This window comes from Rhinopithecus bieti, unplaced genomic scaffold, assembly GCF_001698545.2.
Source record: "Rhinopithecus bieti isolate Rb0 unplaced genomic scaffold, ASM169854v2 scaffold_2723, whole genome shotgun sequence".
Taxonomy (NCBI): Eukaryota; Metazoa; Chordata; class Mammalia; order Primates; family Cercopithecidae; genus Rhinopithecus; species Rhinopithecus bieti.
This window is the reverse complement of record NW_016804119.1, coordinates 3855302-3869143: the sequence shown is the minus strand read 5'-3', so window position 1 is coordinate 3869143 and position 13842 is coordinate 3855302. Positions and strand designations below refer to the sequence as shown.

Below are 13842 nucleotides of genomic sequence, written 5' to 3'. Positions count from 1 at the left end.
TCGGCCTCCCAAAGTGCTGGGATTACAAGCGTGAGCCACCGCACCTGGCCAGCGTAAGCTCTTACTAATAAATACCTGGGAGCAAGGGTTGGTACACAGTAAGCACTTCATAAAATCTCAGATATTATTATTAATGCCATCATATTATCAATGTGCAATTCTAAACTGATTGTGATAAACTCAAGAAAGTTAAAGGGTATTTCAAAGAGTGTATCTGAATCACCTCATCTTCCACCCCCTGGCCTGGCAGAACCACCCGCACGCCACTGTTCCGTTCCTTTCGAAGGCGCCATGGTGTCTATGTTCTGAGGCCTCCTGTCTGAGATGAGAGCAGGGGTCTGGGAATCAGAGAAGCCAGGTTGGGAATATTGGCCTCTGTTACGTTCTGACTGTGTGACCTGGGGCAAGTAACATCACCTCTCTGGACCCTCATTTCTTCATCTGCAAATGGGTTAAAGTATCTGTCTTGCTTGGCTGTTGGGAGGGTTAAAGGTAACCTTGTCATAAGCTATAGTGCCTGGCATATAATCGGTGTGAAGTAAATTACTATTATTACTTCCATCATTGTTGTGATCCCTCGTAATTAGGCCAGCAGTGCCAGCTCCTTCCTTAGCTTCACCCGGCCTCTTTCCCCTACACAATGGCATCTTCCTCCAGTGCCCTCGGAAATCTTTAAAAGTATGGAGATGTTGAGGGTTCTTGGTGCAGAGGTGAAGCCCTCAGACCATCTCCTCCATAGGGTCCCATGTGAGGAGGAATTGGGCTTGGACTTGGTGGGAAGTTGGGCACCTTCACCTCTCTCCACCCAGGACTCTCCCATGTTTCTTAGGGACCTGAGATGTGACTTCTTCCTTGATTTCTTCCCATAGGGCAAATCGGGCTCCATGAGTATCCGCCTCAGACCTGAGGACAAGACTGGAAGGGCAAGCAGGTGAGGAGACAAGAGGGTGATGGAGAAGGGCTGGGAGTCCCCATAGGGCCAGCAAGTCTGGAAAGGGCCCAGGGTCTCTTTGGAGGGGACCAGCAAGAGAGGGACCCAGCCCAGTCACACAGAAGCCTGGAGATGGAGGCTCCAGCCGGAGGTCTGCAGACCCCACCCAGACCTGAAGATGACGTCATGAGTAGCGTGGCCATTGGGCGCTTCATCTGCCAATCAGAGCTGACCAATGGCGTGCAGGCCGGGGCGGGCCATGCGCAAAGCTGGCCACTCCCTGAGCTCCAATTTAATTCCAAGCGCCCACTCCCTGAGCTCCTGCGCTTCCAGCTTCTCAGATTTCTTCACCCATGAAATCAACAGCGATGCTGCAAACTTACGGCCAAGGGGTGCCCAATCAGTGGTTGCTTCACTGAGTGCTGGATGAGAGAAGAGACCTCAGAATCAGGCAGGGATTAAATTCCATCCCTGCCCTGAGTACCTGAGCGACCTGAACGCAGTCCCATTGAGGGTCCCTCACCCGGATGCACCATGGAACCCTCAAGTCAGCATGATTAGCACATGCATCAGCTCAAATATTTAATTTTTTTTTGGTGACAACATTTAAACTTCTCTCTTTTAGCTGTTTTGTAATATTCAATACATTATTCTGTTATTTGGAACAACACGGATGAACCTAGAGGACATCATGTTGAGTGAAGTAAGTCAGGCACAGAGAGACAAACACTCTACAATCTCACTATATGTGGAACCTAAAATAGTCGACCTCAGAGAACTAGAGAAGAGAATGATGGGTACCAGAGGCCGGGGCGGGGAGTGTGGACTGAGTGGATGGAGAAGGGGAGAGTTTGGTCATCAGGCACGTATTTTCAGTTAGACAGGAGGAATAAGCTCTGATGTCCTGTTGCACAGCATGGAGGGCTGTTAATTCTACAGGAAATCAGCCTGGGGCTTCTTTGCTGGAGGGGTTGTAAACCCTCAAACAGGCCCGAGTCTCTGCAGTTTCTCAGTTGGGCATCTTGATCTCTGAGTACTCACAGCCGGTGGCCTCCTCTTCCTGTGGGTCCTGAGGCCTCACTTTGTGGAAGCTGAGGAATGCATACTGGATCTCTTCTTCCTCTGGGGGTGGGGCGGCCAGGGCGGGGGGAGCATGGTGTGGGGGGCTATCATCTGCCGGGGATTCAATCAGGAGTCCCTGAATGGAGAGAGAGAAGGGAGTCAGAGCAGAGCAGTGGGGCCAGCATGCACCAGAAGCGTCCAGGAAGGAGGCCCAGGAGTTCCTTCCTCCATTCATCCCATGTGCACTTTGTTGAAATCTCTTTAATACATTTCTCGGCCGGGCACGGTGGCTCAAGCCTGTAATCCCAGCACTTTGGGAGGCCGAGACGGGCGGATCACGAGGTCAGGAGATTGAGACCATTCTGGCTAACCCGGTGAAACCCCGTCTCTACTAAAATAAAATAAAAAAAAATTAGCCGGGCGAGGTGGCGGGCGCCTGTAGTCCCAGCTACACGGGAGGCTGAGGCAGGAGAATGGCGTGAACCCGGGAGGCGGAGCTTGCAGTGAGCTGAGATCCGGCCACTGCACTCCAGCCTGGGCAACACAGCGAGACTCCGTTTAAAAAAAAAAAAATACATTTCTCTAATATTTAATACTCAATTATCACCTTATTTGGTGTTTACTAATCTCATTAACTTCCGACAACAACTCCATGGTAAGATATTATTATTGTATCCATTTTATAAATTTGAAAACTGAGGTAGAAATGGTTAAGTACCCTGTGCAAACTCTCTCTTACACCAGGACCCAATCCAGTCAGTTCCTTCTGACCCCTAAAGCCTGAAGTCCTGCTGAGGCCTCCTGTGTGTGAGTTCCTGCGCCGGGTGCTGGATGGACCATGGTGGACATGGTAGGCGTGGGCTCTGACCTCCTACATCTCACTCTTTAACTGAAGGATGTGGCAATAAATGACTGCCAAACAAATGAATATCTATATGTGAATTAAGATGGGCTGGAAGAGGGCAAGTGAGAGAGAATTACAGGGACTTGATTCAGAAGTGGCACCTGCCCTTGAGAAGCTCACAGTTTAGTGGTATGGGGAAGACAAGTCAGTAAAATAAATTATATCCTTCTTGTAGGAAGAATAATAGCCCCTCCAAAATGTCCATGCCCTAATCCCCTGGAACCTGTGGATCTGCTACCTTACATGGCAAAAGGGGCTTTACAGATGGAATTAGGTTAAGGATATTGAGATGGAGAGATTATCCTGGATTACCTGGGTGGGCCCAATGGAATCACGGGGGTCCTTACAAGTAGTGAAAGGAGGAGGGCATAGATAGATTGGAAGATGCCAGACTGCTTGCCTTGCAGACAGAGGGAGAGTCCTGAGCCAAGGAATGCAGGTGCCTCTAGAAGCTGGAAAAGGTGAGAAAGTACATCCTCCCTTGGATCCTCCAGAAGGAACTGGCCCTGCCTGCCAATGCCTTGATTTTAGCCCAGTGACACCCTTTTTGGCCTTGTGACCTTCAGAACTTTAAGTTAATCCATGTATGCTGTTTGAAGCCAGGAAATGTGTGGCAATTTGTCACAGAAGCCTTCTTGCTCCCTCTTGGTCATTCACATTATACACCCAACCTATTGGCAATTCCCATAAATCTAACTTCAGAATTTACCCAGAAGACAGCCATGTCCACCACCGCTGCCATCCTGGTTCCAGCCAGCACCACTTCCTGCCTGGGATGTTCACCAGCCTCCTCTCTATCTTCTCTGCTCTGTCTTTCCTCTACCACACACAGTCTCTTCTGCACACAGCAGCCAGAGGAATGCCATGAAAATGAAAGGTGATCGTGGTCTTTTGCACAAAACTATCCAAATGTTCACGGTGCCCTGTGCAGCCAGACACGATTCACACACAGGCTCAACTTCTCCGAAGCCATTTCCTGTTCTCCGCCCTGCATCACACAGACATCCTCGTGGATCCTCTCACCGGTCTCTCCTGTGCCTGAGCCTCACCCTGCTCTTCCCTCTGTCTGGAAGGCTCTTCAGTCTCACAGTCAGTGTCAGATCTGAGCCTCCTTCATTCCTGTGCTCAAACATCACTAACAGAAACACAAGTCACCCTACAGAATGGTAGAAAATATTTTCAAGCCATACATCGGAAAAAGGTTTAATATCCAGAATATATATATTTTAAAAAACTCTTAGAACTCAACAACAGAGAAACAAGTAACACAATTTTAAAAGCAGGCTTAAACTCTGATAGACTTTCTCTAAAGGTGATATACAAATCAAAAGAAGCATATGAAAACATCACTACTTACTAGAAAATGTAAATCAAAGCCATAATGAGATATCACCTTGCACCTATTAGGATGGCTACTGTCAAAAACAAACAAAAACCAAAAAGTAACAAGACTTGGTGAGGATGTGGAGAAATGGGAACCCTTGTGTGACATTTGTGGGAATGTAAAATAGTGTAACCACTGTGGAAAACAGTATGGCAGCTCCTTAAGATATTAAAAAATGGAATAATCATGGAGTTCAGAAACCCTACTTATGGATATACACCCAAAAGAATTAAAAGCAGGATATTGAAAAGATATTTGCACGCCCATGCTCACGGCAGCATTATTCACAATAACCAAGAGGTGGAAGCAACCGAAATGTGCATCAACAGATACATGGATAAACAAAATGTGGTAAATATACACACAATACAGTATTAATTACCCTTTAAAAAGAAGGAAATCTTGTCATATCTTACAATGTGAGTGAACCTTGAGGGTGTATGTTAAGTAAATCGTCCAGTCACAAGATGAGAGATACTGTATGATTTCACTTATGTGAGGTATCTAGAGTAGTCAAATTCATAGGAAAAGAAAGTAAAATTGGTGGTTTCCAGCAGCTGCAGGAGGATGAGGATGAGCGGGAAAGGGCAGAGTTGCTGTTCAACGAATGTGGAGTTTCAGTTTTGCAAGATAAAAGAGTTCTAAAGATCTAGCACAACCATAAACTTAATAAAGTTTAAGGTGGTAAATTTTCTGTCACATGTTATTTTCCACCACAGATGGTTGGATGGATGGATGGATGGACAGATGGATCATTGGGTGGATGGACGGATGGACAGATGGATGGATGGATGGATGGATGGATGGATGGATAGATGGATGGATGCATGGATGGATGGATGGATGGATGGATGGATGGACAGATGGACGGGTGGGTGGATGGATGGATAGATGGATGCATGGATGGATGGATGGATGGATGGATGGATAGATGGATCGTTGGGTGGATGGACGGATGGACAGATGGATGGATGGATGGATGGATGGATGGATGGATGGATGGATGGACGGGTGGGTGGATGGATAGATAGATGGATGCATGGATGGATGGATGGATGGATGGATGGATGGATGGATGGACGGACAGATGGATGGGTGGGTGGATGGATGGATGGATGCATGGATGGATGGATGGATGGATGGATGGATGGATGGATGGACGGACAGATGGATGGGTGGGTGGATGGATGGATGGATGGATGGATGGATGGATGGATGAATAAACAAAAATAAACCCACAAGCCGTCTCCTTGGCACTTCCTATTTCTTCTACCTTGCATTTTCCCTAAAGTATGTATCTATCTTTATATTTTATTCATCTGTTGTTTTATTAGTTTTGATTGGTTGATTGGTTTGGCCATATCCCTCTGTATGGAATTAAACTTCAATGAGCCCAAGACTTTTAAATGTTTTCCACAGATGGGTCACTGGCACCTACAGTACTCTTCTCTTAGGAGGTGCTCTCTAAGTTTTCCTGAATAAATGAAGGAATGAAGGGATGGATGTTACTCTGCTACTCGAAACTTTCCACAGGCTTCCAGTCACATTCGATACAATCAATAAATGATGAGTGTAATATGTATATCAGGGCATGAAGGATGAATAGGAATCAGGGAGTGGGGAGAAAAAAAGCATCTGAGGAGGAGGAACAGCCCATGTGAAGACGCTGAGGCGCAAATAACCTTGTTGGTGATGACGCTGGAGTCCAGCATGGATGGAGCATGCAGCAGAGGCAGGAGTGGCTGGAGGTGGGGCTGGGATTGGGGCAAAGCCAGGGAGGCCCTTACCCAGAGCACAAAATTAAAAGGGTGCCCCAAATCTCAGCAATGAAGATGAACACAATTTTAACACAATATTTAAAAAATCAAAAATAATATTAAAAAATCCATGGAAAGGCCGGGTGCAGTGGCTCACGCCTGTAGTCCCAGCACTTTGGGAGGCTGAGGTGGGCTGATCATCTGAGGTCGGGAGTTAGAGACCAGCCTGACCAACATGGAGAAACTCCATCTCTACTAAAAATACAAAATTAGCCAGGCATGGTGGCACATGTCTGTAATCCCAGCTACTCGAGAGGCTGAGGCAGAATTACTTGAACCCAGGAGGCAGAGGTGGTGGTGAGCCGAGATTGCAGCATTGCATTTCAGCCTGGACAACAAGATCGAAACTCCGTCTCAAAAAATAAAAATAAAAATAAAAAATTCATGGAGAACAAAAATTTAAATAAACCCAGATTAGTGACAGTGCTCTGCTGAGCCAAGTGGAGCTTGAGGCAAAAGTTATTCAACATGCAGAGGAACCAGACAGTGATGGCTGCGGAATGGTCCCTCCAGGCAGGGAAGGGGAGGTGAGAGGCAGGGAGGTGAGGAGGTCCCAGACAGAGATCCAGAGGCTTCAGCAGTGAGAGGGGTCAGGATGGGATGGGGAGGGCCATGAAAGCTGTTCTTAGGAGGAAAAATGGACAGAACATGATTTTTCAGCTGTAGGGGAAGAAAGGAAGGACAGAGAGGAGGTAATCCCCTTCCATGCCTGGCCTGGGAGAAAGCCGGGGAGAAGGGCTGTTGTTCAACGCTCACTCACTTGAGAGGCCGAGCCCCTGACGGCGTTTGCATCCTCCATGCCTGTATCCCCTACGCCCGCTGCTGGCCTTCCTGATTTCTTCCTGCAGGACCTCACTCTGAGTGAAGAGACCAGAGAACCTTTCAGTGTGGTCAGATCGGGGTGCAGTGGGCAGACCAACCCCTGCCCTGTATTTCCTACTGGGGAGTTGGAGGGGTAACGGAGGTGGGAGGGGGTGGTCCCATTCCAGAGACCCCAATGTCAAAAACAGAGTATCTTTTCTCCTGGGCAGTGGGGTCTGAGGTTTGCCACAGACGTGGAGCCCCACAAACAAGGGTGCTGGTGAAATTCTCACCGTGCACGCATGACGTCATTCTGGCTCTTGCTTCAAGCTCTTGACCCATCCAGGTCCTTCCAGCTCTGGTTTCAGGGATTCTGTTCCTAGCCTGCCCACCCCCAAGGCTCTTCCTCCCTCCCCAGGGTCAGTACTCACACAACAAAGATGACGCAGAAGGACAGGAAGACCAGGACTGTGGCTCCAGCTCCCCCGACTACCTCCAGCGTCACTCCTGATACAGGCCTCATTTTGCCTGAGGATGGATTGGAGTTGTTTTGGCGTTTACCCTCCAAGAACTGGGCCTCTTCTCCTCCCACTGCCTGTGGGGCCCCAGACTTGGGTACCCCAGTCCCGCTTCCCGGATACAAAGAACAAGGACGGGAGGGGGTTTCTCCTGAGGTCACTGAGGCATGACAGTGCTGGGTGCAGTCTGCCTTTATTTAAAATTTTGATTAGTGTTCACCATGGAGCTGTTTTGTAATTATTTTTAATTTTCGAAAAGATAATCATATAGCAATATTATTTCTCTTGCTTGCTGAGTTGTTTTATTTTTGGTTCTTAAATTGTGTGCCCTAAATGAGTGCCTCACTTGCCTCACACTAGTCCAGGCACTGGAAAGCAAGGCCCTTGTCTCCCCAGACACATCCGTCCAGGCCCCAGCTCCTCTCCTCCAAGATCCACTCCTCCCCTCTCCCCACCCTGCACTCATCGCTTGGCAGGAAGAAGACAGTGATGCTGTGGGTGGCAGGGAAATTCCAGGTCTCCCAGCTGGACCCTGAGGATGGGGCAGGTGTGTCCTCCTCCTCCAGCCCCTCCCCTACCCACCTGTGTACTCATTTTGCAGGAAGAGGCTCAGGGGAATGTGCTGGGAGCCCAGAGGGTTCTGAGCTCGGCAGGTGAATTCCCCTTCATCCCTCACATGCACTCGAGGCAGCTCCAGCACTCCAGGATTCAAGGGCTGTGAGGGGCACAGGGTCAGGCTCCCTCGGGTCCAGCTCAGCCTGGCAGGGGGATTGCTGTCGACAGCACAGACGAGGCGCAGGGACTGGTCCTCCAGGACTGAAAGGTCTGAGCCATTCCTCAAGGTTGTGGATGCTGTTGAGAAAGAGGCAGAGGGTCAGAGACACAAAGTGATTGAGACAGGGAGGAAGGATACAGAGACTAGTGAATGGAGCAGACACTGATATGGGCTGAATTGTAGGGACATATGCACGTTCACCGCTCACTGCTGGGGATGTAAACTTGTCCGCCTTTAATTAGAACAATTTCACTATATCTTTCAAAATCAGAAAGAACATACGACTCTGCTATATTTTGCTTTTAGTAATTTATCCCGTACACTTAGATATTCCTCGTGGGAGTAGATACAACATTATTCATTGCAGTGTTCGTGCCGTAGGATAAAATTAGTGCCATGATCTTCCATTAGGAGATGCCACAAAATCAGAGACTATTCAGACAGTGGAATCACACACAGCCCTAGAGGAGGGGCGAACAGTCTCACTACTGACGTCAAACCACCTCTGAGATCCTCCAGGTGCACAAACCAAGGCTCAGACCAGCCTGGACAGACCCTGGTCAATTCTGGGGACAGACTCTGCTGTGCATTATAAATTTTTGTCCATGTGACTATAGCATGTGTCCAAAAGAATGTAGCTCAGAACTATTGGTGGAAATAAAAGGACAAGTTAGGATGCATACTCAGGAACTGGAAGATAAGGGACCTCAAAGCCTTGTGCTGCTGTGTGAATGTCCCTCTGCCCTTGCCACGAGACCAAAATAGGGGTGTGTGGAGTTCAAGGGGAGTGAGGGGGTGATGAGAAGGTACTCAGGTGGCCACGGGGCTGAGGATCGCGGATGGGGGCCGGGGCTCACACAAGGGGGTCTTAGGTCACCAGGGTGAGTTCAGGATGAGGAGGGACCTGGCTCTCCCCTGAGCTGAAGGCTCTGCACCTCCAGCCCCAGGGAGGGAGCTCTGTCCTACCTGTGCCATCTCCTTGGAAGACAGTCACGGTCAAGTTCTGAGGAGGGTCTGGAATAGAAAGACACAGAGACCCCATCACTTTGAGGGCTGGGGACACTGGCCCTGTCTCTCCAGGAACCCCATAAATGGGGAAGGTGGAGCCAGCATCTTCCTGACCCCCAATTCCCAGCCCAGATTCCAGGACCCAGATCCTTGTGTCTGGGTCCCACATTCAGCTGGCGTCAGGGAATCCCAGTCAGGGACCCGGGTGTCCTGGCCCAGAACTCACAGGATACGTTGAGTCGGACAGTCCTGGTTGTGGTCACGCCGGCCCCAGGCAAGGTCACATGACAGGTGAGGCTGGTGCCGTGGTCCTCAGGCTTTGGGATGAGGCTGAGCATCGAGGAACGGGTGATAGTGGGGTCCAGGGAGAACACAGAGGCCCCCATCCAGGTGATCATGGGGGCCATCCCCTGCTCACAGGCCCAGGGCACAGAGCAGGTCAGGTTCCTGGGGTGGCCAGCCTCCAGGGTCCCCGGGATGGAGAAGGCGGGCATGAGAGTCAGGGCTGGTAATGAAAGGGAGACAGGAAAAATAAGGGTGTTGGGGTCTGAAGTGTGGCACTGAGGAGGCTCAGGCTCTGGTCTTACCTCTCCCCTGAGCCAGACGTGCTTCACCCCCAACTCCCTCCTGGGATAGGGATCCCATCTCAGCCCTACCCTGCGGCCCCTAGACCTTCCACTCTGGCTGGTCCTGGAGCCTGAGACTTTCGTTTCACACGGACAGATACATAGTTGTCATATATATAGTTCCATTTCCTGCTTCCTCTCTCCAGCCGGAAGTAGTAGTTCCCTGAATCCCCCTTCCTGTCATCTCTGATGCTCAGGGAGCAGTTGTTGGTCTGTGGGTCCCCAAGGAGGAGGTCTTGGGTCTCCTCCTGCACTTTTCCACTTGGGATGTTTGTGGCCACTGGAATATCACATAATATATGGGCCCTTTCCTTGAACCAGGATCCATAAATAGGGCCAGAGTCAGTCCAGTTGTAATGGGGGTAAAGGACACTGCAGGGCATAGAGACACACAGGCCCTCCTGCACCATCACCGACTCTGGCACCTCCAGCCTGTATCTTGACAGTAGGGCCTGGGACGCTGTGGAGAAAGGAGGGTCAGCTCAGCCCAGTCCCCCCTGTCCCTCTCTTCATTTGCCCATAGCAGCGGCAGCAGCATCTCTGAGACAGAGGCTGCCTGGGCTCCCTGTATGAGCAGAGAAGGGGGAGGGAGAGGAGGGGCAGGGCTGTGAGACCCATCGGGAGCTGGAAAGGAGCGGGAGACCTCAGCCCTGCATGGAAGAGAAACTTCAGACCCACACGCTATAGGACCTGGTTCCTTCTGCACAGAGTGAAGGAAACCCTAAAGCTCAGAGACCCTAGAGACCCACCCAGGGAGAAGCCGAGACTGTGTCCCACCTCCTACCTCTGGGCTTCCCTGGAGCACCAGGGCCTGCACCAGACACATGGGTCCTGCCCTCCCGGCCTCTGGACCATCGTGGAGGTCCCCTCCTGTCTTTTGAGTGTCTAAATGTGGATCTCCGAGGACCTCAGGGTATGAGAGATGGAGGGCCCATGAGCTAAGTCTCCCTGTCCAGGCTCAGGTGCCTCTGCTGCCCTTGGTTTGCACCAGGAAATTGTCCCTCCCTGGCCTGGCCTGAGAGAGTCACAGGGTTGTGTAGACCTAAGGTTCTCCGCTGGGGAGGACTTAATCCCCCAGGAGGTTTGACAATGTGTGGAGATAATTGTTATTGTCCCACTGCATGGGTGGGGCGGGTGCTTCTGGCATCTGGTGGGGAGAGGCCTGGGATGCTGCTAAACCCCTGCCATGCCCAGGACAGGCCCCAAAACTAGGAGTCATACGGCCCCACATGCCACAATGCCAGTGTCAGAGCAGGATGAGGATGTCAGGTCTGTGGGCCAGGGCTGGTGAGGGGAGGGCTTGCAGGATCAGGAGGGGCATTCGAGGTGCGGTCCTGGAGAAGCTCAGGCTCTGGTCCAGCCCCTCCCCTGAGTTTATCACCCCAGCTCCCTCCCAGGACATGTGTCCCATCCCAGCCATGCCCTAAAGCCCCGTCACATTTGTCTTTGGCCTCTCATGGAGCCCGTGCCTTACCTGTCACAAGCACAGACAGCGGGTAATGCATATAATTCCATTTTGTCTTTCCTGTCTCCACACGAAAGAAGTATGTCCCTGCATCACTCCTTCTGGCATCTCTGATGCTCAGGGTGCAATTCTTGGTCTGTGGGTCCCCAAGGAGGTGGAATCGGTCCCGAGTCTCCTCCCGCACTGCTCGAGCTGGGTTGTTTGTGGCCACTAGAGTGTTCCGGCTTACACGGTCCCTTGCCCGGAACCAGTAACCATGAACTGGATTGGAGTCATTCCAGCCATTTTCGGGGTAGGAAAAGGAGCAAAGCACGGAGACACACAGGCCCTCCTGCACCGTCACGAACTCCTGCATCGTCAGCGTGTAATCCTGTTCGTTAGCCCCCACTCTCCCACAGAGCAGGGGCGGCAGCAGTAGCAGTAGCAGTAGCATGTGTTGGGTTGGAGGTGCCAGGATCGCCGAGGTAAGTCTGTTCCTCAGGGTTCTTCTCTCATGAACTGAGAGCTCAAGATTTAGAGGAGGCCCCACAGGAAGTTGGGAGTGAGGTCAGAACAGTGACCTCCTCAGAGGAGGAACTTCACACACAGACACTGTCAGGGCCAGGTCAGCCCTGGGAGATCCACCGTCCACTACCCCATCCACTTCTGGGGACGCTGAGGCCAGAGAGGGTGAAAGATTCACCCAAATTTCCACCCCATGCAGGACCCACGGCACCCACTGCCTGCCTCTCAATGCCCTTCCCTTTAGGTGATGTTTTTGACAAGGTGAAAATGAGTACCCACTGACCAGATCTCTTAGTCAGTCTGTGGATGTCTGTGTAGGTCGGAGGTGAGACTATAGGATATAAGAGATGGAGGTACAGGTGGGATAAGCAGGCAGCCTCTCCTCACTCCCTCAGCAGCCACAAGGTGGAGGGGGGCACCCCGTCTCTGTACAGTGAGTTCAACACAGCAGAGCTAGACGCTGTCCCCAAAGAGTTATTTTGTAGTGGGGGAGACACTGACGTTCCTGGTGTCTGAGCTGTTCATGGCAGGAGCTTCAGTGAGGGTACCAGGCAGGGTGTGGTCGCACTCTCCTAGTCAGGGCAACAGTCTCAGGAGGACTGAGCAGAGAGACACGGGGCTGTGGAGGTGAGGATTCCGTGTGTTGAAACACGTCAAGGACACAAACAAGAGCCTACTTTGCAGGAGGCCTGGGAAACTGAGACTGTGACTGTGGTACAGTGGGGTCTGGAAGGGAGGAACGTCGGCAAGGAAGGGTCAGATTTCTAAAGGGGCAGACGTTCCTTTCTCTGTCATGATTCTCTGGGCAACAGATGGATTCCTTCACCACTGCTGTCTCACAAGTCCTCGTTACTCCAGAGCACGAGGGGTCTGCCAGCCCCCGGGGCTTTGTTCCTGCAGGCTCTGCTCCCAAGGGTTCATGTTTACAGGAGACGTGAGGGAGCACACCAGCCCTGGCGTGTCCACTTTTAGTGATGGGCAGGATTTCATGGGAGAAGAAATGGACCTGAATTCAACAGAATATTACTTGAAACTGTATGGTATGTGCTGGGAGGAAGGTGGGGAAAATCCTGCAAGGTGCTCCCTCCTTAGAACCATGTCAGCTTTTCTGAAACAACGTTTTTTGGGGGAAATGTAATACAAGTAAATAAAAGTGCCACCTAAAAAATGACTCAGTGATTTTCACGAAATGAACACTGTTCAAGAAACAGAACTTCACAAGGTAATTGTCATGTCTCTCCCATGAGATGAAGAAAGAAATTGAATTCATTTATTCAGCCCTGTGTTTCCCCTTCCTATGGGCCACACCCACTCCCTCCTGAAGGAGCCGCAGACTCACTTTGATGCTAATGGTCTCCTTGCTTTTCTACGTATTTTATCATCTGAGTGCACTGCCTTGAATACTATGGCTTTGCATAGGTTTTTCTAAAGACTTTTTTTTTTTTTTCACAGAAAATCACAATCTGTTTTATTTTACTTAGCTTCATGGATCTTCTCAACCCCATGTTGTCCCCTAATTGCCCATAAGCTAGAGTAGATTTAGTCTGCTGTGATAATTGAAAAGGAAATGTGCAGGATTGGGGCATGCATAGCTGCTCCTCTCCCTGACACCACTAATTCCTGCATTCACAGCTAGTATCTCATCCTGCAGACCAATCTGCTCCCAGGCCCCCATCCTTGCCCCTGTCACTTTCTTCCTATAAGGGCAGTTGCAACATCTCAGTGACAGGAAGGGCTAGATCATGACTCATCTCTTTCCCACGGTCCCCAATTGGCAAAGAAAAGCAGAAAATGGGAAAGAAGGATATGAGGAAGCCACAGAGAATCTGTGCAAAGGAAGAACATATGAACCACCCAGGACTCAGAGGAGTTGATGGGTCCTCTAGTCCCATTTCCACAATTTGGAGAGGAAGATATAAAGGTTGAGAGTGACAAGTTCTACGGCTGTATGTGTCTCCTCAAAATTTGTTTGTTGACGTTGGAACCTCCATGTGATGATATTAGAAGGCATGGTGTTTGGGTAGGTGATTAGGATTCGTCTAATAGG

General features: G+C 50.4%; 1 protein-coding gene across 1 annotated transcript; it reads right to left on the bottom strand.

Annotated features, from left to right (window-relative positions):
* Positions 1 to 1499: 1499 nt before the first annotated feature.
* On the bottom strand, positions 1500 to 11809 carry LOC108524235 (sialic acid-binding Ig-like lectin 12). The gene is made up of 7 exons (XM_017865229.1): positions 11301 to 11809; positions 9427 to 9705; positions 9159 to 9206; positions 8000 to 8269; positions 7331 to 7427; positions 6859 to 6955; positions 1500 to 2129 (listed from the first exon to the last, which is right to left on the bottom strand). The coding sequence occupies exons 1-7, from the start codon at positions 11722 to 11724 to the stop codon at positions 1941 to 1943; spliced, it is 1404 nt and encodes a 467-aa protein (XP_017720718.1). The 5' UTR covers positions 11725 to 11809; the 3' UTR covers positions 1500 to 1940.
* Positions 11810 to 13842: the final 2033 nt, after the last annotated feature.

Excerpts from the sequence above, each read along its gene's own strand:
- LOC108524235 (XM_017865229.1), bottom strand. The coding sequence starts at position 11,724 with ATGCTACTGCTACTGCTACTGCTGCCGCCCCTGCTCTGTGGGAGAGTG. Across the intron at positions 8,270-9,158 it reads CTTCCAAGGAGATGGCACAG|CATCCACAACCTTGAGGAAT; the intron begins GTAGGACAGAGC and ends CTTTCTCAACAG. Across the intron at positions 7,428-7,999 it reads CCTGCAAAATGAGTACACAG|GCAAAATGAGGCCTGTATCA; the intron begins GTGGGTAGGGGA and ends ATCCATCCTCAG.